The sequence below is a fragment of the Halteromyces radiatus genome, assembly GCF_025201355.1.
Source record: "Halteromyces radiatus strain CBS 162.75 chromosome Unknown BX664scaffold_3, whole genome shotgun sequence".
Classification (NCBI taxonomy): Eukaryota; Fungi; Mucoromycota; class Mucoromycetes; order Mucorales; family Cunninghamellaceae; genus Halteromyces; species Halteromyces radiatus.
The window spans coordinates 2,859,505-2,884,657 of record NW_026251689.1 but is presented as its reverse complement, the minus strand read 5'-3'; the positions used below and the strand labels follow the sequence as shown (position 1 = coordinate 2,884,657).

Sequence of the window (25,153 nt, the reverse complement as noted above, 5' to 3'; positions counted from 1 at the left end):
AAAAAAAAAAAAGACCTGAAATGGTTCAGCTGCGGTACTTTTCTTTCTGTGACCTCCAAAGGCATAATCTTTTGATTTTCAGCAACCGCCTTAACTCTTTTTTCTTTTTTTTTCTTCTCTTTTCTTACTACCCACACTTTTTCTATTATTATTATTATTATTATTATATACTACTCATCATGAATACCATCAAAACAGACCAAATCATTGAACTTGAACAACCTTTTATAAAAGTATATAAAGATGATGTTTATTCTTTATAAACTTCTTACCTTTTTTCTTCTTTCATCTTTTAATAGGTTCCTTATGAGCAACTCAAGAAATCCTTCCGACATTCCGCGAAATATATTGATAAAGAAGTGACCGATTTGAATGATAAGATTGAAAGTTGTATTAGTGCCTCGGAAAGAAATGAATTACCTTTGGATAAAGCAACTACCATATTAGAAGAACTCTCAAAAAAAGTAGAAAAATTGAATAAAAGGGTACTAAAAAAAAAAGACATTGTTAAAATAGAATTTGATATTAAAATAATAATAATATATTAGATACGAAATAATCAACAAGAAGAAGCTCAACATATTCGAAGAATTCGTGCTAGATTGGAAAATCTTGGTACAATCACCGATGTCACTTCACCAAAATCACCGGAATTCCAACGATGGACACAGCTGCGATTAAATAGAGTGATTGTGGATTATTTATTACGAGAAGGATTGACAGAAACTGCAAAAAGAATGGCTGAAGAAAATGGAATACAAGTAAAGACAAAAAGATAATAACAAAAAAAAAGATTTATTCATTCATTATATATTAGGATATGGTGGATATACAATTATTTGCCCAATCAGAAAAGGTGGAAGAAGCATTACAAAGACATAGTTGTAAAGAATGTTTACAATGGTGTGCAGAAAACAAGTCTAGTTTAAAGAAAATGAAGGTAAAATATATATATATATATATATATATATATAATATCTAATTCTTTTTTTTTTTATATAGAGTACATTGGAATTCAATTTAAGGCTTCAAGAACATATTGAACTTGTACGATCTGGAAAAGGTTTGGAAGCAGTAGCCTATGCAAAAAAATACTTGGTACCTTGGCAAGCAACTGAATCGAAAAAGATTATGGAAGCTATGGGATTATTGGCTTACAAAAAAGATACTATGTGTGAACCATTCAAGAGTTTATATGATCCTAGACGATGGCAAGAATTAATCACTCAATTCCGTGCTGATAATTATGCTCTTAGTTCTCTTACTTCACATCCTTTATTATCTATTACACTTCAAGCTGGTTTATCTGCTTTGAAAACAACTCAATGTTATCAACATGAAAATCAAAATGTGAATTGTCCTGTATGTGATGAAAATACTTTTGGTCAATTAGCTGAAAAACTTCCTCTTAGTCATCATGTCAATTCAACTGTGGTTTGTCGAATTAGTGGTAGAATAATGAATGAAGATAATCCTCCTATGTTATTACCAAATGGAAGAGTTTATAGTTATGAAGTAAGTCAAAAAAAAAAAAAAAGCTTTTATATAATAATAATAATATATGATTTTTAGGCTCTCAAAGAAATGGCAAGTCAATCCAATGGTGTGATCAATTGTCCAAGAACAGGTGACTCTTTTACAATGGATGATTTGAAAAAAGTGTTTGTATCATGACTTTAATTATTATTATGTTATTTTGAAATAAAGAACTTCTTGTTATCCCATAAACAAATGCAAGTATGCTTAGAAAAAAAACCATCTAAACCAAATATAGATGTTAAGTGTAACATATAGTTTTAAACGCCGTTTTCACCAATATATATAATTGTTTTTTGCCCTCTTTTTTTTCTCTTCTTTCTATTCTTTATCCTTTTTTTTTTTTTTTCTGTTTTTGTTTTTTTTTTTTTTTTTATTCTCTTCTTTATAAAGGGAGTACTTCTTCCAATATATATATATAAAAGAAAAAGGTATTTGAAACTACTATTACCTGATAAAGAAAAAGTGATTCTTCTTTTTTTAAAAAATAAAAAAAAAAGAACTCAGGGGTGGAACTATCTATACTTAAACCTTTTTTTTTTTTTTTTGTTAGATTAACTATGGCACCAATTGTATTGAAAATCAAGGGCAATAAGTCTTTTTCTCCTTTTTCACATATTGATTCTGAAGATGAATTATCTAAAACTTGGCGTGTATGTACTAAAGTAAAAGACTCTTTGGAAAATGGCTCTCGACTTGAAAACCTTTCCTGGCGCTTATGGTTTGTGCACAATGTACTCAATGATAACACCAAAACACCATCTACTTTCCGAACCCTACCGACATCAACTGCTATGAAACTTGATAAGGAAAAAGGTTCTTTATCTACTATAAAACGTTCAAAATCATCCAAACAACAACAACCTTTATCAAGTACTATTAGCACAAATGACAACAAACATATTTCTGCTTGCAGTCAAAAGAAATCATCTTCACCTTTATCAATCACCACCGTTCGTGATTCAGAACTTGAATATAGGCGGACTCTTCGACAACAACAATTAGAACAAGCTCGTTTATGTCAGCCATCACAACCACCACCGCTACCACCACCTCAACGGCAGCAACAAAAGAAATCTACTCAAGTTTATCCATCATCTCATTCTCAACATCAACCATCTTTTACACAGCAGCAGCAGCAGCAGCAGCAGAAGCAGCAACAAGAGAACCAAATCAACAACAAATCAAGTTTAGATGATGTCCCACAGTCTTCTTATCCTACCTTAAATCGCCAGATGATAGAAAATTTCGTCCTTCACCAATATACCTCTGATCAAGCATGTGATCAGGTTGTACAGCTGGAAAACACTTATCACAACAACATCTTCAATTACAACAATAATATATACAACAATGGATATTCGGGTACTACTTTGGATTTTATAGGAACAAGGAATATGCCTAGTAATAACGTTACCGCACCACCATCATCATCTTACAACCAAAATAACACTCTCACTATCAATACCAATATCGGCTCTATCCATCATCCACCACCATCATCGTCTTCATCTACTAATAACTATTCCACTATCACTAATCAAGGAAATTCTTCTGCCATGGATATCGATCGAGGTTCACTTACTTACGATTATGCTACAGCATCAGTACCTAGCACCCCCAATCTATCTTCTCCATTTGATGTACAACCTGGTTATTACGATCCACAGATCGCTCAAAAACAATCAGATTTAAATATCGTTCAACCTCCATTACTCTCTCAGCAATCAGTGCATCAGCCGCAACTGCAACATCAACAATCACAGCCACAGCAACCACCATCACAGCAGCAACAACCACAACAACAACCACAACAACAGCCACAGCAACAACCACAGCAACAACCACAGTTATATCAACCTATATACAACGACATCAACGCTTTGCAAGATCTTTTGGACACCTCTATACCTACTACTTTTTTAACACAAAACAAATTATTATCAACGTTACCTGCACAAACGTTGGCATCAGCTGAACGACTCTTATTACCATCCAGCGTCTCAAAATCACAGATGGAGTCTCAACAACAGTATCAACAACAAACATCCTCAACATCTACTTCATCCAACTCTCAGTCCCTAACAAATAATTCCTTCTCTCAAGTGAACATGTCAGCACCAAGTACGCCATTTCCCCAGTCAAATTCTCCTCAGGATGTTAGCTCTGTGATGCAACCTCCACCTACAAAATCTTTACCATCTTCTCGTCCTGCATCACCATCACAAGAAAAACATCATCGAACTGGTCCCATCAATAGTACGCCATCAGAAGGAAAGCCTGCTATCTGCTCAAATTGTCAAATTTCTTCGACTCCTCTTTGGCGGCGTTCACCGGATGATCAATTATTGTGCAACGCTTGTGGTTTATAGTAAGTTTTTTTTTCGTTCTAAATAGAAGGAGAAGATTAGAGAAGGAATGGTTCGTTTTGATTCTGATTTGACCTTTTTTTTTTCTTTTATAGTCTCAAATTACATAAAACGGCACGACCCAAATACTTGAAACCTCATTCGATGAAAGGTAAAGATCCATCGGCAGAACAAGATGCTGTTCAGCCTACATGTTTCAACTGCAGCACACAAACAACACCTTTATGGAGACGAGATGATGAAGGCCGACCTCTTTGTAATGCATGTGGATTATAGTAAGTAGGGATATTAGAAACGAAGGGTGATGAAGAACAGTAGTCTCAAACGTTTCCTTTTTTTTTTTTGGCTATTCAGTTTGAAATTGCATCATGAAAAACGCCCTCTCAGTTTAAAAACAGATTTTATCAAGAAAAGACAAAGAACAGATAATACCTCTACAACTGCTACTCCTGCTTCCAACAATCAACCTATCCAACCTCAACAACCAGTTGAAAATAACTTTATAGTGAGCCATCCTAGTTCATCCTATCAACTGTCAGCATCCTCCTCCCTGTCATCATCATCATCATCACCGTCATCATCATCAGCATCCTTAACTTTATCCTTTCCAACCTCATCATCCGTGTCATTACCCAAGTCATCAGCATTGTCAGCATCGTCAGAATCATTGAATCGATTACATCCTCTGTAGTTAGATATATAGAATCTCGCTTCATTATATATAGAACTTTATTTAATAAACAAAGGTTTACGTATGTGTGCGTAGATGTGTGTTTTATCGAAGAATGATCATTGTTGACCTTTTTTTTTTTTTCTTTACAAGAGGCTAAAACCATTGGATTGATGATTTATCGGCATGTGAATAAGACTTCCTCCCCACAAAAAAGCTTAGTCGTTGCTTCACTTCACTATTTAAAATGACAAATACAAATGTCAGCTATGTGGGGTAAGTATTTATATTGGATTTCATCTTATCTTTTCCCTTTTTCTTTCTTTTTTTCTATTATATTCTTATCATTACTCTCATGTCTCTTGCAAGCTCTTTAAATACTACTTTCCAATTTGACCAAGCGACAAAAACTACTTTTCTTGGTCAGACAAATACTGGATCCGCTTGTTACCATGGTCAAGCAAGCGATGTAAGCACAAAAAAAAAAGGCGTCTAGCATAAAAAAAAAAAGAAAAAAAAATAGGCGCTGATATCTTTTTTTTTTTTTTTTCTTGATTAGCAATGGGTTGTTGGCAGCGTACCAAATGTAAGTGTCAAAGCATACTTCGTATCTTTTTTCTTTTGGTTTATGAGAATATATATTCACCTTGCTATGTTATCTTTTATCTTTTTTATATAGGGTGGTAAGAAGGAAGGATATTGAAAACTACAAAAGGAAGAAGAAAGGATCATCGACAAATACTAACTGCTTTGACTCTTTTTTTTTTTTTGAACTTGTATATACAGGATATGTTGTTAGTTTACTTCTTGATAGTGTTCTTCGTCATTTTGAACAACGATTCCAAAAGCATCCCATCTCTCTTCACTGTTTCTTCTTTGGCAAGACTTTACCTGGTAACTTTATTGTTGAAATAGAGGATCTCAAAACCAGTGGAAAAGGTTATTGTGTTTGTCGCGCCAGTTTGAAACAATACAAGGTAATCAATATAAAAAAAAAGGAAAAATAAATAAACAGGTATTCTTTGAACTTATTTACCTTTCTTCCTCTTTTTTTTTTTTTTTTTTTCTTTCTCTTTTCTTTTTTATTAGGATGTCACTCTACCATTACCAACCTCGATTCATGACTACAACTCGGAAGACTTTATTACCAAGGTACATGGTCTGTTCACCATGGGCAATATGGAAACGGAACAAGGACGAACGTATTACCACAAGAATCCAAAGGCACCTTCCAGGGACAAGCTTGTTCCAACAAACTATTTCATTATGGGTGATCTTGTTAATGCCAAGGTGGATCCTTCAACCTTTCCTCGAATGGCAGATACTGGCGACCTTATTTCCGAAAGAAGTAGTTCCAAAGATAACCACGAAACTGTGGCTGGTCAACCTGAACTCTCACAATGCATGTCCTTTGCTGATGGTCGTCCTATCGATATGAAATCTTTAGCCTATTGGTCCGATATGTTCCTTACACCTCCCTTTCTCTTAGGTCCTTCTTTTTGGGGTGGCAACATATGGTGTCCTACCATGGAACTATCTATTCAATTCAAGGGAATTCCTTCCAACACATCCGAAATCTTAGCCCATTTCAAAGTACCTCATATTATCAATAATCGATTTGACCTGGATGGTGAACTTTTTGATGGTGATGGTAATTTATTGGCTTTGACAAGGTAAAAAAAAAAAGTTTGAACGTGTTAGATTTGTCATCTATCTATATATATATATATATAAGTGACAATACTATTTTCTTTTTTTTTTTAATAGACATCAATGTTTGGTAGTGGATTGGAGCCGAAATACCAAAACGACTGCAAAGATGTAAACATACAATAGTTTACTAGTATAGTGTAGATCACCCCCAATTTTTCTTTTTTATCTGTATCGTTATGTGTGTGTATTTTCTATGACTTTTAATATAGATTATTTTAATCGACTTGTTGAACAATAAACTACCATTTTTTTTTTTTCGTTCATACTGTAGGAATTTTTTTTTTTTTTTTTTTTTTTTTTCAAATATGATCTTCCCCTATCTATCTTCTGGACCTGTTCTGCAACATCATCCAATAAGCTCAGTTCTTTTTTTTTAAAGTTCCCCACGAATAAAAATGCACGAAATGAAAACACAGCCAGAGTCAGGTACGACTGGATAATAAAATAGCATGATGATTGGTTCGGTATAACGTATCACCGAAAAAAACCAATTTGATTTATCAATGACCATTAAAAAAAATTTTTTTTGTCTCAAATGGATGGATACGCATCCTGTATCATGAACAAAGAATCTCAGGTTTGGAGTTCAAAACATCTTGTTTGAGAGATGATTTGTGGCAATTGATGAGAACAAAGAAACACTCATATTTACAAACATGATGTTTAAAAGACGTTGTGGTTAACGTCTTGTTTCTACGACGGTATCTGATGCTTTCTTTTTTTTTTTTTTTTTTTGGAATGTTAGGGATTTATTTGTTTTTGGATTGTTAGGTATTTATTTGTTTTTTGATGGATGATTGTTTTAAGTAGTTGATGGATATTATTATTATTATAATAATATTGTTGATGATTGATTGTAGTGAGCACCAGTTCTTTTATAGAAAAAGAACAAATTGTATCTTGATAAAAAAAAAAATAAAGTAATCCAAATAAGGAAGTAGATTTCTTGATTATTTGATCTCACTTGATGATGATCAAATAATATAGTAATATAATTGATTGTATATGGTAGATATTGTTCAAATAAAATAAAGATAAAACTTAAGTTGATTATTTTCTTAAGAGTGGCCAAGATGACTTGATTTATAAAATAAATCTTTTTATTTGTTTGTTAAAAAAAAATAAGTTGATATTGACACTGAGAACTAACTAAATGATCACGACCTATTTATATAAAAAATATTTTCAATGATTACTCATCAATCGTGTGATAATGATACCAGTTGTGACGATGGGAAAGAATAACGGATGAAACTAGCATATGTGATGTGTGATGGGAAGGAAAAACGGATGAAACTGACAAAACGGATGAAACTAGCTTATGTGGAGTGTGTTGGGAAAGAATAACGGATGAAACTGGCATAACGGATGAAACGATTGTGAGTAAAAAATAAAAAATAAAAATAAGAATAGAATAAAAATAAAAATAAAAATAAATGTAAAGAAGAGTGGAAGGATCATAAAAAAAAAAGATTGAAAAAGGGACATTGGAAAAGAATGAATTTCAAATTCCGAGATCATAACTTGTTCCATGGCTAACAGGATGGATGTTTGTTTTATATGGTTGATGGATATTATTATTAATATAATAATATTATTGATGATTGATTGTAGTGAGCACCAGTTCTTTTATATAAAAAGAACAAAATGTATCTTGATAAAAAAAATATAGTAATCCAAATATGGAAATGGATTGATGTTTGTAATCACAGTTAATGATGATTTTTCTAGCATCATCAGTGATGTTTGATAATTCAAAATAAATTTCCAAGGTACGTTTAAAATGACGGAAGTCTTCTCCTTCATATCCAGAAAAGGTAGTCAATTGTAATTTGGGTCCATAGATGGGAGAGAAATTGTTGCTTGCCAACACAGTATGTTCAGTTGTCATATCGCTTGATGATTTGATGATTGATAATAAGTTCTTGATGACTTCCCCTGTAGTGAGCACCAAAATATGTTAAGATTTTTTTTTTTGTAATTGAGTAGATGATTGACTTATATATTTGATGGATAATATTATTAATATAATAATATCAATGAAAGTAAAGACGGATGAAAGTGGTAAAAGTGATAAAAAAAAAAAAGATGAAACTAATTTATGTGGTAAGTGCAATGGGAAAATAAAAACAAATGAAACTGTGTGAGAATAAAAATAGATAAAATAAAAAATAAGATGAAGTGGCAAGGGATTGAATGGTAAAAAGGAAAAGGATAGAGTTTAAAAAGAAAGATTTCATAGTCAGAATCTTCAGAACATTTATTCATTGCTAACACGTGTATTTTTGAAACTTGGGCGATGACTGATCGATAGGACGGATGAATGATGCTATTAATATAATATTATCAATGATGATTATGTTGTAGTGAGCACCAGTTTTAAGTTAATAGAACAAAAAAAAAAAAAGATGTTTTGAATATGTAACCCAAAGATGGAAATAAATGTTTTGATTATTTGATCACTATTGACGATGATCAGATAATCAAGTAATTTGAAGAATAAGCTTGATGATTGCTTGAAAAGACCAAAATAAAGATAAAACTTAGGACGATTGTTTCCTTAAGAACGGGCAAGATGATTTGATTTATAAAATATTTTATTGCTTGTTAAAAAAATGATCGGTTGAGGAAAAGTGGTGAGAATTGATTAAAACGTGAGAAATGGGAAAAACTGGATATTTTTTAAATATTAGAGCTTTATCTATAAAATCTAGGCAGTTTCTGAAAATGATAAGAATGATAACGCAGTCAAACCGTTGGAATATTATAAATTGATGGAGATTCTTTAATACCACCTTTTCTTTTTATTGTTATTATTTTTTTCAAACCAATCTATATCGAAAATTTATATAAATTTAAGAAATGAACGATAAAAAGCATTATATCAAGTTATCACGTTATGACAAAGAATATGAAAATGGTAAAGAGGCAGCTATATTTGACAACGAAAAATCATGGATTATATCATATAAAAAGGACCAAAATTGTTATTTATGCGAAAAGAAATCCAACAACAAAATTATAAAAATGGAGAACGTTGAAAACTTCATCAGGATATGGAATTATGATATGTACAATACAATACATGGACATCTTACTACAGCAAAAGCAAATATAAGTCTTTACATAGATAATGAGTATTATTCTGGATATACATGTGATCGCTTTTCAAGAATAGCTGTAGACATCATCCAAAAATATATATATCTATTAAAAGATATAGTTGAAGATAAAGATAAAGATAAAGATAATAATATAGTCGATGAAGATTATAACATAATTTAAAATAATAAAGGAAGAAATATCAATGAAAATTATTATCTCTATATTTATTTATAAAACCATACCATTTATATTATGATCCTTTGCAAATATATCATTATCATCACTCCAGTTATTATAAAATCGGTTCAATACCAGCCATTATCTAAAGTCGATCACCTTCAGCGAGAGTTCTGGGAAAAGCTAAACGTATTCAGAAAAAAAAAAAAGACAATTTGAATGGATGTAAATTGATGTATCTTTATTATGTATTATGCTGTAGATTGATAAAAGAAGATGACTATAAATAAAAGTATAACTAAAAGTAATGATAATAATATATGATGTAGAAAACTATTGTAAATATAAAAAAAAAAAAAAAATAAAAAAAAGGTCAAAAACCTATAAAGGATCCCCCAAAAAAAGTACAAATGACGATTTCATCTACATGCAGAAACATTTGCTAACACCTTTATGCTTGTCTTCCTTTTCTTGTTTAGTTGGTGTCTTGCTAGGTGTGACAGGAGCAGTGGTAGTGGTAGAATTGTTGTTATTGTTAATTTTTTCTTCTTGTTGCTGTTGTTGTTGTTGTAATAGATTTTTTCCTTTTTGCATAGTGAGAACAAAGTTGGCAAAGTTTTCCGCTTGAGTCTTAGCGATAGCCTTTTCCTTATCAGAGACTTGACGAGATCCATCTCCATGAGCCACGGTTCCTGCACCCCAAGCACTTGATCCTACTACTTCACTGTTGTCAAACATATGAGGATTGGCAAATCCAAGAGGGACATAGATCATACCATGATGAGCAAAATAAGTAATAGTATTGAATACGGTAGACTATATAGAGAATTTTTTTTTTAAAAAAAAAAGAAGTTAGAAAGGAGATAAGATTTCGGTATATCAATGATTTACCTCTTGACCACCATGTTGACCAGCTGTTGAGAAGAAAACAGAAGTAGGTTTACCAGCCAAAGCACCAGATGCCCAAAGACCACCAGTACTATCAAAGAAAGCTTTGGTCGATGAATCAGCTAAACCAAATCTATTTTATGTAAATAAGTAAAAAGTTAGATTTTTTTTTTTGATTGGATAATATCATCATTATTTTACCTAGTAGGAAGACCCCAGATAATACCATCAGCCTTTTCAAGTTCATCAACAGTAATATCAGGAATATCACGTCTAGGAGGAGCATGTATCTTTTGAAGGATTTCTTCAGATAAGGTTTCAGGGATCTTTAAGAAAAAAAAAAAAAAAAGAAAAAGTGATATAAAAAAAAAGTTTAGTATTTATGAGTGACACATATATATATATATTTTTTTTAACTTACTTGATACAACTTGACATTCACTCCTTTTGATTCAAGACCAGATTGAATTTCTTTGGCAAGAGTATAGACATGACCATAAATAGAGTAAAAGATAATAAAAATTGTAGGTTTTGAAGACATGATAAGAAAATTTTGTTATGAAAGAAAGAAAGAAAGATAAAAAATACGATGGTGACAAGAAATAATAAAAAAAATGCAAACAAAAAAGGGGGGGACAAGCGGATTTTGAATCATCAACCTTAATAATCAATCACTGACAAAGATTTGACTAAGGCAGTTGACAAATCACCTTTTTTGTTTCTTTCATCACCTATTTTTTTTTTTTTTTGTATCTTTGTGTTCCGCTCCTTCAACAATATATTTATGAATAACATTCAATGGCAACTTCTAGATTCTTTTGAAGGTAAAAAAAAAAAATAAAATAAAGATATCCAAAGTATTACGTGATAGTTATCTTTTTATATACTCAATTATTTATCTCTCTTTTTTTTTAATGGTATTTCTCTATATGATGGCAATCGTTTAAAAGGTATATAAATGTTCTCATGATCTCACTACAAAAAACTTGACGATCTATACTTTTTGGGAATGCTATTAAGCTCTTTCTTCTTCACAGGCAGTAAACGTTTATAGAGCGATATCTATATGGCAAGATAACAAGTGGGATGACTATCTTTAAGCGGCAACAACAGCTTCGTATACTAACTATAAGAGGAACTGATTTCTTAAGGGTGAACTTGGATAAAATTGGTATCATGGAAAGAAATATTATATAGGATCGATTCTTTTTTTTTTTTTATTTCGAATAGAGAACGATCTTTTCTTTTTTAGGTGGATGTGAAAAGAAGAAAAACATTGTTGTCGGATGAAGACTTAGATAATAATGAAAAGCGGGAATACAACTATGGTTGGCTATTTACAAGAAAGAAAGAAAAAGGTACGTGTCGAGGATACTTTGAACAAGCAGTGGACTGGATATTCGCGAATGAACATAAATAGGGAACTTCAAGACAGTGGATATTGAAGACTAAAGTGGATATAGTAAATATATTATGGTTGATGATGGATGATGATGAATGGTTGATAGTGGATTTATACAAATCTAAAATAGGACTTTAGTAGTATTAATGATTGATCTTATTTTATTTTTCCTTACAACACTTTTTTTTTTTTATAATCATTGAAATAAAGAACAAAGTTGATATTTAATATTATGTATTTTTCAAATTTTATGTTTATTGATCAAAAGAAACTCCACAACAATGGTTATGTATGATTTGATTTTAATAAAAGGGACGATAATAAAAAAAAAGATTATTTTGTGTGTCAAATCAAGTTACTAGAATCTTTTTACTTCTATTGTTGCTGATAACACCATTGTGATCAACTATTCTTCAAAATAGAACAATAGAATCTATGATGATATCTATATTCTTATTTACTATAAGAACTATTTCTCTGAAATTGTGTTCTGATCGATATGATAGGACTAAATGATGAATCATCGAGGGGGAAATCATCATATATTGTGATTATATAATTTATAATTTTTTGTTGTCATCAACATAATCATACATTTTTTTTGAGACTGAATTCAAAATCAGGACCAATAACTAAAATAGAAATTTCTCTTTTATCGAAAAGTCTGGATCGTATTATTTGGTTTCATCATGATTTTTCGATTCCATTTATTTTCATATTTCAAAAGAAGAAGAAAAAGAAAAAAAAAACAAGTGGATGATATCAAATAGATAAATCCAAAGTATATACGCTATTAGATGAAAAAGAAATTAATTATTATGGAATCTGGAATTTCACTTGTCTGCTTTATTTGTATATGTATGACAAAACAAAAGTAGATTTTTTTTTTGTCAACATTTAGTAATTAAATCACCGCCCACCAAAGTGGTATGTATGTGTCAGAAAGTGTGACAAATCAAAACAACATAGTTTGAGATACCGTCCCTTTTTGTTGTAACCCCCTTAGAAAGTATAAAAAGAGCACATTACTTTTTTTTTTTTTTTTTTTGCTTTTCTTTATCTTATAATACAAACAACTATTTCTTATTACAAAACATGGCTCCCAAAGTTAATATTATTATCTACACCTTGTACCATCACATTTATACCTTAGCCTTGAGTGTTGAACAAGGTCTTAAGGAAGCTGGTATTGACGCCAAGATTCTTCAAGGTAAAGAAAACGCGATAAAAGCATAAAGAAAAAAAAAAAAAACTTAATGTATTTTATTTTTTCTTATAGTACCTGAAACTCTTTCTGAAGAAATTCTTACAAAGATGCATGCTCCTCCCAAACCTGATGTTCCTATTGCCACTCTTGAAGATTTGACTGAAGCTGACGGTCTTATCTTTGGTTTTGGTACTCGTTTTGGTACCATGCCTGCTCAATTCAAGGCTTTCCTTGACTCCACTGGTCAAGTAAGTTTGACATTGATTATTATTTCTTGGAGACTGATTTTTTTTTTTTAATATATATAATATAGCTCTGGGCTGGTGGTAAGTTGGCTGGTAAATTTGGTGGTCTTTTCTTCTCAACAGCTGGTCAACATGGTGGTCAAGAAACAACTGGTAATAGATATATATAATTTGATGTTTTGAACATAAATGATTCACCTTTTTTTTTTTTTATATATATATATATATAGCTTTCACCACTATTACTTTCCTTGCTCATCATGGTATGATCTATGTTCCTCTTGGTTTCGCCAACCCTCACTTGTTCGACAATAGTGAAGTTGTTGGTGGTTCTGCTTGGGGTGCTGGTACTGTTGCTAATGGTGATGGTTCTCGTAAGGTCTCTGATAAGGAAAAGGAAATTGCTGTCACTCAAGGAAAGAACTTTGGTGGTGTTGTCAAGACCTTCGTCGCTGGTAAATCCGAATAAATCTTAATTTGATTGTATATTTCTGGCGATGCTTGGATGTAGTTTTAGCTTACTCTTTTATATATATATATATGCATATATATTATTTGTGGTCAATAAAGATATCATGTTGATTTTATGAATCATACAAAAATAAATAAATACAAATGAAGGATATGTGTATAAATTGAATGGAGGGTTTATTGGTATAAAACAGATATAAATGAATAAAATGATATTTACAGAATACGACATGTAAAAAAAAAAAACAACTACAACAAAATATATAGTATGTATAAAGATGTATATAAACAATTGATGACAATGGTGTGATTGAAGGATACAAATTAATTGTGCTTTAGGAAGGGGGAATAGATTGTTGTGAGCTTTTCCAGTTGTCAATACGTTCCCTTAATCGTCGTTTGAGATTAAGTTGTCGATGTAATAATATCCGCATGTCGTTCTTTCTATCAGTAAGCCGTACAAGATTTGATTCTAAAAACCGTCGTAATTCTTTCAATTCTCTGTCGGAGCTTCCACCTAGAAAAGTTTCGATAGGAATCAAATTACTAAGATTCAAGGTTGCAGCTAAAATAGAATACCATAAGAGTAAGTGATTAATTGAATTATCAATATATGTACATATAATATACTTACCATGAGGGGTATTATCAACCAAGAATGTTCTTCCTAAATCCCGTCCTAGAGCACAAAGATCTTTTACATACATGATTTCGCCAGTAGCAGCTGATCGCATTCGTATACATGTTCTTCGACTAAGCATATGACTAGTAGTTCGTGATAAAAACATCACCAAACAAAAAAAAAATAATAAAATAAATAAGAATCAGTGATATTGATCTTTTTACCGTAATCATATTTAATATATATATATATATATATATAAAACTCAAACTTACTTGATGAGATTTCCTTCAGGGTCCAACAACTTGCATACCATCTGCGCATAATCATCATGACCCGCTGTCCATACCACTACTTCGAAAATTCCCGAAGCCCAAACAAGGAATTCTGTTACACCTGGTCTAAGGATTCCAGCCAAACAGCTCCGTCTATCCTTTGCATAAACTACATAATCGGCATCCCAATAATCATTCGGATCGCTTTTGGGTTCACGATAAGTATGTAAAAGAGTTTCATCCAGATCAAGTACTATTTAAAAACAAAAAATGCAAATCAGTAAATGGAACAAATAAATTGATTCGTAGAGATGATATTTTACCCAAAGTCGGTCGGTTGTCATCTTTTTTTGGAGGTAAATGAGGTTTCATACCCTTTAAACGAGCATGCATAGAAGGCCATCTTGCCATGAGTGCATCCAAACTTGAACATTCAAAACTACACATATAAACAAAAAAAAAAAAAAAAAAGGAGGTAAGATTCATTTCATTTCTCAAATCTCTCTTTTTTTTTTCACTTACTCATCTAACCGTTCTAAGAATGTGCCTAGTTTTATCGTTCGATCTTTATTATTGTTATTATCATCGTCGTCGTCATTATCTTCATTATCGTCATCATCGTCGTCAAACTCCTGCCGAGATCGTGAAATTGTCAGTAAAGGTGGATCATTAATAACCATCATGGCATCATCAATAGAGTTTTCTTGATTGCTGTTTTCTATATTTAATTTTGCTTGATGGCGGGTGAGTACCATGTTCAATAATGAGTGGTTGCCTGTTCCTATAAAAAAAAGTATATATATATTGTCATTCATTAGAAAATGATTCCCAACAAAGCCATCAACCTGAGTTTAACTAGTATTACCGCCAAATGTTGGATGTAGTATAGATGTATGACTATGATAATAAAGATAAAGAAAAGGAATGAATTAGAAAAAAAAAAAGAAGAAAAGAAAAGAAAAAGGAAAACTAAAAGAAAAAAAAATTTTTTTTATCAAAGGTACCTAACTGCTTGGAATAAAACTTTACTTTTGTTGTATGTTGTTTACTGTCCGTGCGTCGGCTTTATGTTTTTGTCCAGTACTACGGTTTCCTTCCCGGGTGTTATCTATAGTGCTGGTATTCAAAGAACGATAGGTGAATATATATTTATATAATAAATATGTGGGAGAAAAAAAAAAAAAAAAAGAGACAAGGAGAAAGAAAAAGAAAATCAACAGGGGCGGGGCTCTTTTTTTTTTTTTTTTTTTTTTTTGCTTCTTTATTTCATATTTGAATTTATAAACCAATCAACATCGAGCATGACGTTTTTTTAACAACGGAGATTTAATCAATCCTTTTTGAGCACGATTTCTTCTTATTCTATATTTGTTCTTGTTTCTATTTCAATAATTATGGGTTGTTGTTCTAGTAAAGAAGATCATGACGAAGTAATTATATTAAAATAAATAAAATAATAACTCTTTTAATGAATTCTTTCTCCCCCCCTTTTTTTTCTCTTTAATAGGATGATGTTCGTGTACCATTACTTGGCAATGAAGTCACCAATGACAAGTAATATATAATAAAATATATGTATATTCTTTTGAGACATATTAATATATATATATTCTTATATTGTAATATAGTCGAATGAATTATCCACCTCAAGAAAATATTGACCACAAACAAGAACAAGAATTTTGGAAAGATGTCGTTGACCGAACAACTCAGTAAGTTTTTCTATATTTTTTCGCAGTAAAAAAAAAAAAACTTCGTCTATTATGCTCCCCTCGCGTTTATATTCATTCTTTTTTTTTTTAAAAAAAAATAATAATAATTCTATTTTAGGAATCTTATTGATATATCGAGTTCTCAAACTGATCCACTACAAGAACAAGACATTCAAGAACGAACAGATAAATATCATGATTTACTTGGTCAAGTAGATAGTGCCCAGACTTATGGAAACAACCTGAAACCATATGGCAATGGTATCGAAAACAACTCTAGCAGTAGCAGTAGTAACAATAGTGGTGGTCAATCACTAACATCCAACATGACAGGTGCAGATATCTCTGCCATTGATACCATGATATCTACAGCAAGGTCCAATCATACTTTATCAGAAGAACAACAACAATGGTTTGATCAGGCTGTCCTTGATATCGAACAAGCTCTCAAGAAAATCCAAGTCCAACCTGTAGGTGATATGGTCGTTCATCTTACCATGCCAGATTCTACCTCTATTTCATCATATTAGTCTCCTCCTCTCTTATTCTTTCTTCCTTATCTATCCACTTTTACATATGTATTATCCTACATCATCTTCTTTTCAACATACAATTGATATTATATTCCAGATCATCATCTATTCTTTCATTTTTATATATGAAAATTTTTATTATCTAACTGATATCATCATACTCTTATTCTTTTATAGTTGCCCAATAATAAACTGTCTATCATATTTTATCAACAAATTCTTTATATATTTTCTTTTATTGTCATCAAAAACCAAACAATATCATAATCTAACTAAATCTATTCTTGTTCTATCCGATGTTTTTGATTCGTCCATAGAAGGATGAATAATCAATTTTGCAAAAGTACCACTAGAACGACCTTTACAAAGATGACCAGGGTTGATACATAGAACATCATCATCATCAAGTAACTATCAAACAAAAAAAAAAAAAAAAGAGATGCTTAGTTTTCATTCTTTTCATTCTAATTGTCTCTGTTTTTATCTCATTCTAACTTTTTTTTTCCTGCTTTACCTTTGCAAATTGTCGTAAATGTGAAGGTAGAATCAAAAAGTCAGGTTTTGTCGATAATTGAAGATGAGCCATTTGATCTGCGTCGATAGAATCTCCTGGTGATGCCGGAAACAATGGATAAAAGCTATATATAATATATAATATATTAGATCATACTTTTTCATTTTCGATATCAAACATTTTCATCCTTCACTTACTTTTGTTGTTGTAATACATGTCTTGATAAATTCAACAATCGTTCTATGGGTACATTCTTGTTGATTTCTTGAATGCCGATACTTCGTAAAATGTCCACATTGCCAATAGCAAAAATAGATCCATTAATTTCAAAGATTGAAGGGTTGCTGATGGATTGTATAGAGGAAGCTGTCACATGAAGGGACGAAAGTGATAAACCAGGTTGAGGAAAGAGAGGCCATTCTTGAAATATATCATGTGCATGAGGCATTATCAGTATTTGAGTCCCAGGATTGGATTGGGCAAAATGGTTGAGCTTGGTGGCAATTTGAGTTCGGAAAATGTCTTCTGGTAATTGATCCACTTGACCTTTTGCAATCAAAGGATGTGCAGTCGAAATAAAAGGTCCCATCTGCACAAAAAAAAAAATATGAGTGGTGACGTTATATACTGGATTCTTGAATGTATTCTTCTTACCAATATGACAACATCTGCTTGTTCTTCTTGACACACCGATAGAAGATCATCCAATGGCATAAAGGAGAAATCACTATCTAGAGTATAAGGTCCAGCTGCTACAATGACTTGTGTAATTTCGTTGGTTGAAGTTTGTTTTTCGATACTATCCGGTAAAGGAGGCTAAAAAAACAGACATATATTATATTAGTTACCATCACCCTTTTTAATTCCTTTAACCTTTTTACCATTAAAATCTTGTCTACAGAAAAAGATTTTCCAGTTGTATTTTTTCCTTCCACAGCAATAATCTAAGAAGAAAGAAATGAAAAAAAAAATAATAATAATAGCAGCGTTAGTATATTTATGCTTTTTCCTAGTAGTAAAAAACGTACTTGTCCTGGGAATAGAGAATATTCATTCACTTTACTAATATCCAACTTTACTCGTTTGCCCATTCCTAATGATCTTGATGTTTCCAATAAAATTGACTTGTCATTCAGTTTCCCTTCAGCTGCATCACAACAAATTCGTCCTACAGCAGTAATGGTGCCTTGAGTCATTCGACTGGGATTACCAAATCCATCTTCCAATCCAAAAGCTTCGTTAATCACACCCGCAATATAATCGATTCGATCATCCAATACTATCAAGTGAATTAAAAAAATAATAATAATAACAGTATTGTTAGGGCAATGTATGTCTTCAGTATTTTTTTGTTTCATCACTATTCTTTTTTACCTTCAGCTCTATTTCTAATCTTTTCAAACATATATCGATATTTCTGAATGGGTGGTTGGACAGATTGAATGGTAGCTTTTGCTACTGAAACATTTTTATCACGAACAGATAACTGAGGATTATATTGAGATTCTATCGTATTCATTTGTGAGCGATCCAGAAATCGAGTTGTTGGTTGAGACCTATGATTGAAATGATGATTTGAATTATCTCTCTCTCTTTTTTTTTTTTTTTTTGATACTTACTGTTCAATATCCAAAGTAGAAGGTATAGTGGCCAAATTCTTGTTATCACCACGAGTGCCTGGGACATTCTTCTTGGGGTATATGTCAGTACCACCACCACTAGTCAATTTTGAGAGACTAACGATAGAAAAATATTAGATAACCATCTTTTTTGTTAATTTCTTTTCATAAAACAATTCTTACAAATCATCCACTGGATCTTGTGCTGCATCCACGTCCATATATTCAGAAAAATTGAGTGCGGGTTGCTGTTGTTTCATAGATGGTCGGGAACGTTGTGATTGAGAAGGTTGTTGTTGTAAGGTTTGTTCGAATTTATGTTGTATGGTCGATTTAAGTTGCCTTACAAGATCAACAGTAGGTACTTGTGCATTCTTTTTATTAAAAGAGAAAGCTTCCCATTTGAACTTTAGATCTTCAGGAGATAGAGAATAAAGACGACATAATGACTCCACTATTTAAAAAAAAAATAAGGTCAATAACCCACAATGAAAGTATATGGTTTTACTTACATTCAAGAAGGACTTGTGAATGTTCTTTTTGGTCAAGTTCAAAGGTAGTAGCTAAGATAGGGATAGTAGCCATAATTAAAGAATAGAAAAAAAAAAGAACGCGAGAAGGAAGGCGCGTTTTTGGATAGTTTTTTTTTTTGGACCTATCATTTTTGTTTCCAGGAATTCAATGTCCGTAAGGAGGCTTTTTAGGCTTTTTCATTCAATGCAGATTTTTTTTTCCCTTCGTCTTGTTCCTTTCTTTTTTTTTTTCAATATGGATCGTACCATTACACCTCCTTCAAGTAGCATAAGATTAGGTCAGTCTTCTGACTCTATATATTCAGCTTCAGAATATGCTCCTTCAGAGTTTGATCCCCAAGGTAAAATCCTCAATACTCCACTTAAACAGTTGGTTTATTCATAGTTTTGATTATATAGATGAATCCTGGGAAGACTGGGAAAATGAAGACATGGAATCCCAATGTTTGTTTTGTCCTTCTACTTTTCCTCTTCCTGAAGAAGCTTTTGCACATTGTAAAACTATTCATGGTTTTGACTTTTTACAAATCAAGAAATCCCTTAGTAAGTAAAGAAAAATATAAAGAAATATTGTTGAATGAACATAATATGATAAAATGAAAAGATTGACTTTTTTTTTATCTTTTATTTATAGACCTCGACTTTTACAAGTGTATTCGTATGATCAATCATATTCGTCGACAAGTACAACAACAACCTGAATTAGCAGAAACTAAGGAATATACACTCACTGGTCAAGAAGATTTTTGGAACGACGATACATTATTACAATCTGTTTTAGAAGAAGATGCTCTTTTACATGGTATGAATACAATATTGGCTTTGTTTTTAAATTATAATCTAATGTTGATTTTTATTATATAGCTTTTGAGGAACTTGATCTGCTGGATGAAGATGAATGTGATGATCATGATCGACCTACTGCTACCACCTCCAAAATGGCGCAATGTAAGTTTCAGAAATAGGATGGTTATGAATTTTTTTTTTAAAACCTTTTTTTTTTTTTTATTATTATTATTGATGATAGTGGATTTGACCAAGTTAAAACCAAATACTGATTTAGAAAATCAACTCCTACAAATCTTACAAGAAACTCTGGACCGGAACAAAAATCTCGAAGGGCAATTTGAAGAATATAAATCAATGGTGAAGACTACATTTTTTGATAATTTGGTAGATGTGAATAGGTAAATATGCATATGTGATATGATTGTACTTGGTTTATGACTAGTCTTTCTGATCTTCCTTTTTTGAATAGTGAGCCCAAGACTGAACAAAACAAGGGGTTAAATGATGAAGGCAACTATTATTTCAATGGATATGCTCACAATGGTAAAAGATCATTCAAAGGAAGAATGATGCATCTTACTGATTAGACTTGTTTCTGTATTTTAATAATAGATATTCATGAACAAATGTTAAAGGATAAGGCTCGCACCGAAGCATATCGTGATTTTGTATATGAAAACAAGGATATCTTCAAAAATAAGGTAAAACAGAAAAGGAAGTGAATCTTTTTTTTTTTTTTAAGAATTGTGTTTATTCATTCGTCATATCTCTGTTCCCCCACCTTCTTAGGTTGTATTGGATGTTGGTTGTGGTACAGGTATTCTTTCAATGTTCGCGGCCAAGGCTGGTGCCAAACAAGGTAATGACTAATTTAATGAATAATGATAGATATTTACCGTTATCATTTTATATACGTAGTTATCTCTGTTGATAATTCTGCCATTATTGAAAAGGCCAAGCTCAATGTCAAGGAAAATGAATTGGATCATATTATTACGTATGTCATTATTGATATGATTTTTGGAGTACTGATTGATTATTCATTTTGTATATAGTCTTGTGCGTGGAAAGGTGGAAGAAATTGAAATTCCTGTCAAACAAGTGGATATTATCATTTCTGAATGGATGGGTTACTTTTTATTATTCGAAGCCATGTTAGACTCGGTATTGGTGGCTCGTGATCGTTGGCTTGCTCCTGGTGGTATCAGTAAGTTTATTTAAGATATATAAATGAATCAGATATTAAATAGAGTATTGATTATCATAGTGGCGCCAAGTCATACACGTATTCTGATGGCAGCATTGGATGATGAAGATCTCAAGGACGACAGAGTCAACTTTTGGAATGATGTATATGGATTCAAGATGTCAGCGATGAAGGAACCTGTCATCAATGAAGCTGTTGTAGACTTTATCAAACCCAACACGGTGATGTCCAATGTGGTGACACTCAAGGATCTTTATTTGCAAACGATCACGACACAAAAGTTGGATTTCATCACGAAATTTGAATTGGAAATCAAGCGGGACGGGACAGTGTATGCATTCGGTGGCTGGTTTGATACTTGGTTTACTCGTGATGGTCACCCTATACCTTTGGAACAAGCTGAACAACGTGTAGGAGGGGAAACATTCTTGACAACTGGACCTTTTGGCGAAGATACTCATTGGAAACAAACCAGCTTTATTTTGGAAACACCTTTACATGTCAAGCGTAATGACAAGATCATTGGTACTTTTATCTGCCACAAGGGATTGGAGAATCCTCGGGAATTGGAATGCGAAATCGAATATGCTATAGATGGTGGTGATACGCAAGTTCAACATTATATGGTCCGTTGCTAATGATATTCTACTTTATCTATTTTTTGATTTGCATTTTTCTCTTTTTATACGTTTTAGATTAGAATATATTCTCATTTATGCATCTATATATTATCATTGTCATTTTTATTTCGTATCGTAGTTTTATTCAAATAGTGTAGATAATAAATAAACAAATAAATAAAGTCATATTGGTGTTCCAATAGTAGTGGATTCTCGATCAATATTGAGACATATTGAATGACAGCAAATGAATGCTTTCCTTTGTATTGATTCTATTTTAGCAATATGGAAAGGATGGTGGTATGTATATGATACCAGATGATTGAGGGATGGATGATGAATAGCAGAGATAAGCGGTTATAATTTATGTATCTTTTTTATTATTTTTTATTTTTTATTTTTTATTTTTTTATTTATTTGATTTGGAATGGATGATTGATATAATATAAAGTAGATAAAAAAAAAAAAAGACTATTTACAAAGAAGAGGAAGTAGAAGAAAGGGAAGGTGGTAAGGGGGAATCGGATAAAAATGGATGATTCAAAGCTTCTTCGGCGGTGATACGTTTTGTATAATCTAAAGCCAACATCTTTTCCATCAGGTCCATCGCATTGAGTACATTTTGTTTATTATCCTCCGTCCACAATTTGAATTTTTCCGTGTTTAATACTTGACATAGCTTATGTAAAGATTTTCGTACTGCTGGTATAGTTTCAATATTGGTTTCAAATGTTCGATCTATATAGCCAAAAAAAAAAGTTATGGATCAAATCATATTTTTTTTTTTATAAAAATCAAGCATATATATCAAACTTACTGTGTAAAGCAGCACACTCCTTCATTTCCTTCATTCCAAAAATACTTGCTATTTCAATTAAAGATTCCCCTTCATCATGTGCAATAAAAAATGGAAACCTTCCAGAAAGGATGGACAATAGTGTCACACCAACGGACCAGATATCGATAGCTTGATCAATTTGAATAATAATGATAATAATAAAAAAAAAGGGTACGTGATTCAGATCATATTCCATTTTTTATTTTTTCATTGCAACTTACCAACAGTTTGATGAGTGACACGTAGTAATACTTCTGGTGCTCTAAAACCTCTTGTTCCTGCTCGATTTGCTTTGACAGATTTCCTACATATGTATAAAGAACAATAATCGTCAGCAAGATATCACAACATGATCGTATAACTAATGATTTTTTTTCTTTTTATGATTACCGTGTATCGTTCTTGATATAACCAGGCTTTCTTGTTTTATTCTCATCCCCATTGTTCATAGATTTAGTGGCCAGAGGTTTGGGAGGCTTTCCAGCATTGGATGAGATTAGTTGTGGCGTTGACTGTGATTGATTTTGATTATAAATAGATGAAGATGATGCAGGTAAAAATGATTTTTGTTTTATGGACGTTAAGCTTGCCTTTGAAGATGCTGATGTTGCAGTTGGTGTTGATGATGATGTTGATGGTTGTACTGTTTTACTTGGTTTTCTAATAGTACTTGACCGAGCTGGTGAATTGGATTTCGGTGGTTCAGGCGGTCGAGTCTCTTCTTCTCTCTATTCATCAAGCAAAAAAAAAAAAATAAATAAATAAATAAATAAATAAATAAAATAAAACAGTTAGTCATACAATTGTAGCCTGTCACTTTTCAATTCGAAAATGTACCTGTGCTAATCCAAAATCTATAAGCATTCCAGTTTTCAGACGCATATTGTATAAAAAGTTGTTGGGTTTGATATCACGGTGTAGTATACGATGACTATGTAGATGCTTGAGTGCAGTGAGCAAAGAGATTAAATAGTATTTGGTGTCTGTCATTGTCATATTGCGATAACAATCCTAAATCAAAGAAAAGGAGGTCAATTTCATTGATTATACAGCTTTCTATTCTGATAAGAATTAATTTACCTTGAATTCATTGTGCTGAAAATAGGGCATCACCAGAAATACAAATTCATTGTGTCGAAAAGCAGTAATAAGCTGAGATATACAAGAAGATCCCCTATTCAGTCAAAAAAAAAAAAAATGAAAAATAAAAATAGTTAATACTAATTATCTTTTTATCATCTACCCCCCTTTTTTTTCTTTACCTTAGATCTTGCAAAATCTTGATTTCATGAGCCATACGTTTTGGACTACTTGTGGCATAAATTTGTTTTAAGGCTACAAATCGTTGTTGTTGTTTGTCAGCTTTTTTATTGCGTCGAGTATTTCCAGTTTCATCCATGTTCTCAGAGTTTGTGTCCGAACTTGGATTTGATACATCCCACCATGAGTTGTCATACGTATCATATCGTATATCCAAAGCCTTGTATACCGAACTGAATGTTCCACTGCCAATCTTGTCCACTAATTGATAATGAGTTCTTAACACCTTGACTGACTTTGTAAGCGCATCCATTTCCCGTTGTATATGTTGTTTCTTGGAAAGTTGAGAATCTACTCTTGGAGTCTTGTCGATTTTGGAGGTGGAGCTGGTACTTGAATTTGTTGACTTGTTTGCCACATCCTTTTTCTTGGTCTGCTCTTGATGATCCGTTGCAATTGTTGCTGATTCTGGTGTAGGTTGTTGCTTTTGTTCTTTCAATTCGTGATTGTCCTTTTCTGGATTTTCGGAGTGTTGTTGTTTTGGACATGTGGATTCCGTTTCGTGATGATCATCTGCTTGCTGTTGTTGCTGTGAAGGATCGTCCAATTCCATGCCATCATTTTCTTGTTTTTGTTCAGGGGGTTGTGGCTGTTCAATTTTCGTATCACCCATTCGTCGCTCTTGTTGTTGTTGTTGTTGTTGTTGTTGTTGTCGGCATTCCGCGTCCACAACACAGTGCTTCTCTTGCTGTTCATCTTGCTGTTCATCTTGTTGGGAACGCTGTTCTCCAGAATACTGTAGTTTCATTCCATTGTTTCCATCTTGCTGTTGCTGTTGCGCTTGAAGT

The 25,153-nt window shown here is 32.1% G+C and overlaps 10 protein-coding genes across 10 annotated transcripts; 6 read left to right on the top strand and 4 right to left on the bottom strand.

Moving 5' to 3' along the window:
* Positions 1-179: 179 nt before the first annotated feature.
* On the top strand, positions 180-1,572 carry BX664DRAFT_260736 (CTLH/CRA C-terminal to lish motif domain-containing protein; the record flags this gene model as incomplete). Its single annotated transcript, XM_051540644.1, has 5 exons — positions 180-233; positions 300-485; positions 549-761; positions 818-940; positions 1,003-1,572. The coding sequence occupies 5 exons, from the start codon at positions 180-182 to the stop codon at positions 1,570-1,572; spliced, it is 1,146 nt and encodes a 381-aa protein (XP_051402043.1).
* Positions 1,573-1,911: 339 nt separating this feature from the next.
* Positions 1,912-4,747, top strand: BX664DRAFT_295439 (uncharacterized protein). Its single transcript, XM_051542149.1, has 5 exons — positions 1,912-1,967; positions 2,090-2,409; positions 3,427-3,907; positions 4,001-4,180; positions 4,260-4,747. Exons 2-5 carry the CDS (start codon positions 2,097-2,099, stop codon positions 4,594-4,596), a joined length of 1,311 nt encoding a protein of 436 aa, XP_051402042.1. The 5' UTR covers positions 1,912-1,967; positions 2,090-2,096; the 3' UTR covers positions 4,597-4,747.
* On the top strand, positions 4,707-6,532 carry BX664DRAFT_330042 (thioesterase-like superfamily-domain-containing protein). Its single transcript, XM_051544916.1, has 5 exons — positions 4,707-5,044; positions 5,135-5,167; positions 5,361-5,552; positions 5,665-6,248; positions 6,343-6,532. The coding sequence occupies exons 1-5, from the start codon at positions 4,931-4,933 to the stop codon at positions 6,398-6,400; spliced, it is 981 nt and encodes a 326-aa protein (XP_051402041.1). The 5' UTR covers positions 4,707-4,930; the 3' UTR covers positions 6,401-6,532.
* Positions 6,533-9,919: 3,387 nt separating this feature from the next.
* BX664DRAFT_278658 (flavoprotein-like protein) lies at positions 9,920-11,023 on the bottom strand. Its single transcript, XM_051541413.1, has 4 exons — positions 10,880-11,023; positions 10,660-10,784; positions 10,462-10,591; positions 9,920-10,386 (listed from the first exon to the last, which is right to left on the bottom strand). The coding sequence occupies exons 1-4, from the start codon at positions 10,997-10,999 to the stop codon at positions 9,994-9,996; spliced, it is 768 nt and encodes a 255-aa protein (XP_051402040.1). The 5' UTR covers positions 11,000-11,023; the 3' UTR covers positions 9,920-9,993.
* Positions 11,024-12,926: 1,903 nt separating this feature from the next.
* On the top strand, positions 12,927-13,922 carry BX664DRAFT_330035 (NAD(P)H:quinone oxidoreductase, type IV). The gene is made up of 4 exons (XM_051544915.1): positions 12,927-13,070; positions 13,140-13,315; positions 13,381-13,465; positions 13,543-13,922. The coding sequence occupies exons 1-4, from the start codon at positions 12,956-12,958 to the stop codon at positions 13,779-13,781; spliced, it is 615 nt and encodes a 204-aa protein (XP_051402039.1). The 5' UTR covers positions 12,927-12,955; the 3' UTR covers positions 13,782-13,922.
* Positions 13,923-13,958: 36 nt separating this feature from the next.
* BX664DRAFT_330032 (HAD-like domain-containing protein) lies at positions 13,959-15,861 on the bottom strand. The gene is made up of 7 exons (XM_051544914.1): positions 15,685-15,861; positions 15,546-15,577; positions 15,203-15,461; positions 15,004-15,119; positions 14,681-14,933; positions 14,418-14,548; positions 13,959-14,348 (listed from the first exon to the last, which is right to left on the bottom strand). The coding sequence occupies exons 3-7, from the start codon at positions 15,433-15,435 to the stop codon at positions 14,119-14,121; spliced, it is 963 nt and encodes a 320-aa protein (XP_051402038.1). The 5' UTR covers positions 15,436-15,461; positions 15,546-15,577; positions 15,685-15,861; the 3' UTR covers positions 13,959-14,118.
* Positions 15,862-16,058: 197 nt separating this feature from the next.
* On the top strand, positions 16,059-17,142 carry BX664DRAFT_330030 (uncharacterized protein). The gene is made up of 4 exons (XM_051544913.1): positions 16,059-16,110; positions 16,188-16,234; positions 16,309-16,392; positions 16,511-17,142. Exons 1-4 carry the CDS (start codon positions 16,075-16,077, stop codon positions 16,920-16,922), a joined length of 579 nt encoding a protein of 192 aa, XP_051402037.1. The 5' UTR covers positions 16,059-16,074; the 3' UTR covers positions 16,923-17,142.
* Positions 17,143-17,152: 10 nt separating this feature from the next.
* BX664DRAFT_358018 (DNA polymerase alpha/epsilon subunit B-domain-containing protein) lies at positions 17,153-19,678 on the bottom strand. The gene is made up of 10 exons (XM_051547998.1): positions 19,571-19,678; positions 19,242-19,512; positions 19,059-19,175; positions 18,814-18,995; positions 18,468-18,718; positions 18,321-18,383; positions 18,094-18,255; positions 17,637-18,028; positions 17,440-17,563; positions 17,153-17,336 (listed from the first exon to the last, which is right to left on the bottom strand). The coding sequence occupies exons 1-10, from the start codon at positions 19,641-19,643 to the stop codon at positions 17,187-17,189; spliced, it is 1,785 nt and encodes a 594-aa protein (XP_051402036.1). The 5' UTR covers positions 19,644-19,678; the 3' UTR covers positions 17,153-17,186.
* A 148-nt stretch (positions 19,679-19,826) lies between these two features.
* On the top strand, positions 19,827-22,225 carry BX664DRAFT_348795 (S-adenosyl-L-methionine-dependent methyltransferase; the record flags this gene model as incomplete). The annotated part of the gene is made up of 11 exons (XM_051547581.1): positions 19,827-19,932; positions 19,991-20,134; positions 20,226-20,393; positions 20,456-20,539; positions 20,619-20,778; positions 20,850-20,923; positions 20,993-21,081; positions 21,170-21,239; positions 21,299-21,377; positions 21,436-21,587; positions 21,648-22,225. 11 exons carry the CDS (start codon positions 19,827-19,829, stop codon positions 22,223-22,225), a joined length of 1,704 nt encoding a protein of 567 aa, XP_051402035.1.
* Positions 22,226-22,682: 457 nt separating this feature from the next.
* On the bottom strand, positions 22,683-24,918 carry BX664DRAFT_260610 (kinase-like domain-containing protein; the record flags this gene model as incomplete). Its single annotated transcript, XM_051540638.1, has 7 exons — positions 22,683-22,945; positions 23,025-23,174; positions 23,267-23,349; positions 23,436-23,557; positions 23,883-24,056; positions 24,126-24,219; positions 24,308-24,918. The coding sequence occupies 7 exons, from the start codon at positions 24,916-24,918 to the stop codon at positions 22,683-22,685; spliced, it is 1,497 nt and encodes a 498-aa protein (XP_051402034.1).
* Between the last annotated feature and the right edge of the window lie 235 nt (positions 24,919-25,153).

Coding starts and splice junctions, on each gene's coding strand:
- BX664DRAFT_330035 (XM_051544915.1), top strand. CDS start 12,956: ATGGCTCCCAAAGTTAATATTATTATCTACACCTTGTACCATCACATT. Junction 13,071..13,139: donor TGACGCCAAGATTCTTCAAG/GTAAAGAAAACG, acceptor TTTTTCTTATAG/TACCTGAAACTCTTTCTGAA. Junction 13,466..13,542: donor TGGTGGTCAAGAAACAACTG/GTAATAGATATA, acceptor ATATATATATAG/CTTTCACCACTATTACTTTC.
- BX664DRAFT_330030 (XM_051544913.1), top strand. CDS start 16,075: ATGGGTTGTTGTTCTAGTAAAGAAGATCATGACGAA. Junction 16,235..16,308: donor AATGAAGTCACCAATGACAA/GTAATATATAAT, acceptor ATTGTAATATAG/TCGAATGAATTATCCACCTC. Junction 16,393..16,510: donor GTCGTTGACCGAACAACTCA/GTAAGTTTTTCT, acceptor ATTCTATTTTAG/GAATCTTATTGATATATCGA.
- BX664DRAFT_358018 (XM_051547998.1), bottom strand. CDS start 19,643: ATGGCTACTATCCCTATCTTAGCTACTACCTTTGAACTTGACCAAAAA. Junction 18,996..19,058: donor TCTACTTTGGATATTGAACA/GTAAGTATCAAA, acceptor TTTCAATCATAG/GTCTCAACCAACAACTCGAT. Junction 17,564..17,636: donor CATGTATTACAACAACAAAA/GTAAGTGAAGGA, acceptor TATTATATATAG/CTTTTATCCATTGTTTCCGG.
- BX664DRAFT_278658 (XM_051541413.1), bottom strand. CDS start 10,999: ATGTCTTCAAAACCTACAATTTTTATTATCTTTTACTCTATTTATGGT. Junction 10,785..10,879: donor TGAATGTCAAGTTGTATCAA/GTAAGTTAAAAA, acceptor TTTTTCTTAAAG/ATCCCTGAAACCTTATCTGA. Junction 10,387..10,461: donor GTCAACATGGTGGTCAAGAG/GTAAATCATTGA, acceptor TTCTCTATATAG/TCTACCGTATTCAATACTAT.
- BX664DRAFT_295439 (XM_051542149.1), top strand. CDS start 2,097: ATGGCACCAATTGTATTGAAAATCAAGGGCAATAAGTCTTTTTCTCCT. Junction 3,908..4,000: donor TGCAACGCTTGTGGTTTATA/GTAAGTTTTTTT, acceptor TTTCTTTTATAG/TCTCAAATTACATAAAACGG. Junction 4,181..4,259: donor TGTAATGCATGTGGATTATA/GTAAGTAGGGAT, acceptor TTGGCTATTCAG/TTTGAAATTGCATCATGAAA.
- BX664DRAFT_330042 (XM_051544916.1), top strand. CDS start 4,931: ATGTCTCTTGCAAGCTCTTTAAATACTACTTTCCAATTTGACCAAGCG. Junction 5,045..5,134: donor ACCATGGTCAAGCAAGCGAT/GTAAGCACAAAA, acceptor TTTCTTGATTAG/CAATGGGTTGTTGGCAGCGT. Junction 5,553..5,664: donor CCAGTTTGAAACAATACAAG/GTAATCAATATA, acceptor CTTTTTTATTAG/GATGTCACTCTACCATTACC.
- BX664DRAFT_330032 (XM_051544914.1), bottom strand. CDS start 15,435: ATGGTACTCACCCGCCATCAAGCAAAATTAAATATAGAAAACAGCAAT. Junction 15,120..15,202: donor TTCTTAGAACGGTTAGATGA/GTAAGTGAAAAA, acceptor TTATATGTGTAG/TTTTGAATGTTCAAGTTTGG. Junction 14,549..14,680: donor CCTGAAGGAAATCTCATCAA/GTAAGTTTGAGT, acceptor ACGAACTACTAG/TCATATGCTTAGTCGAAGAA.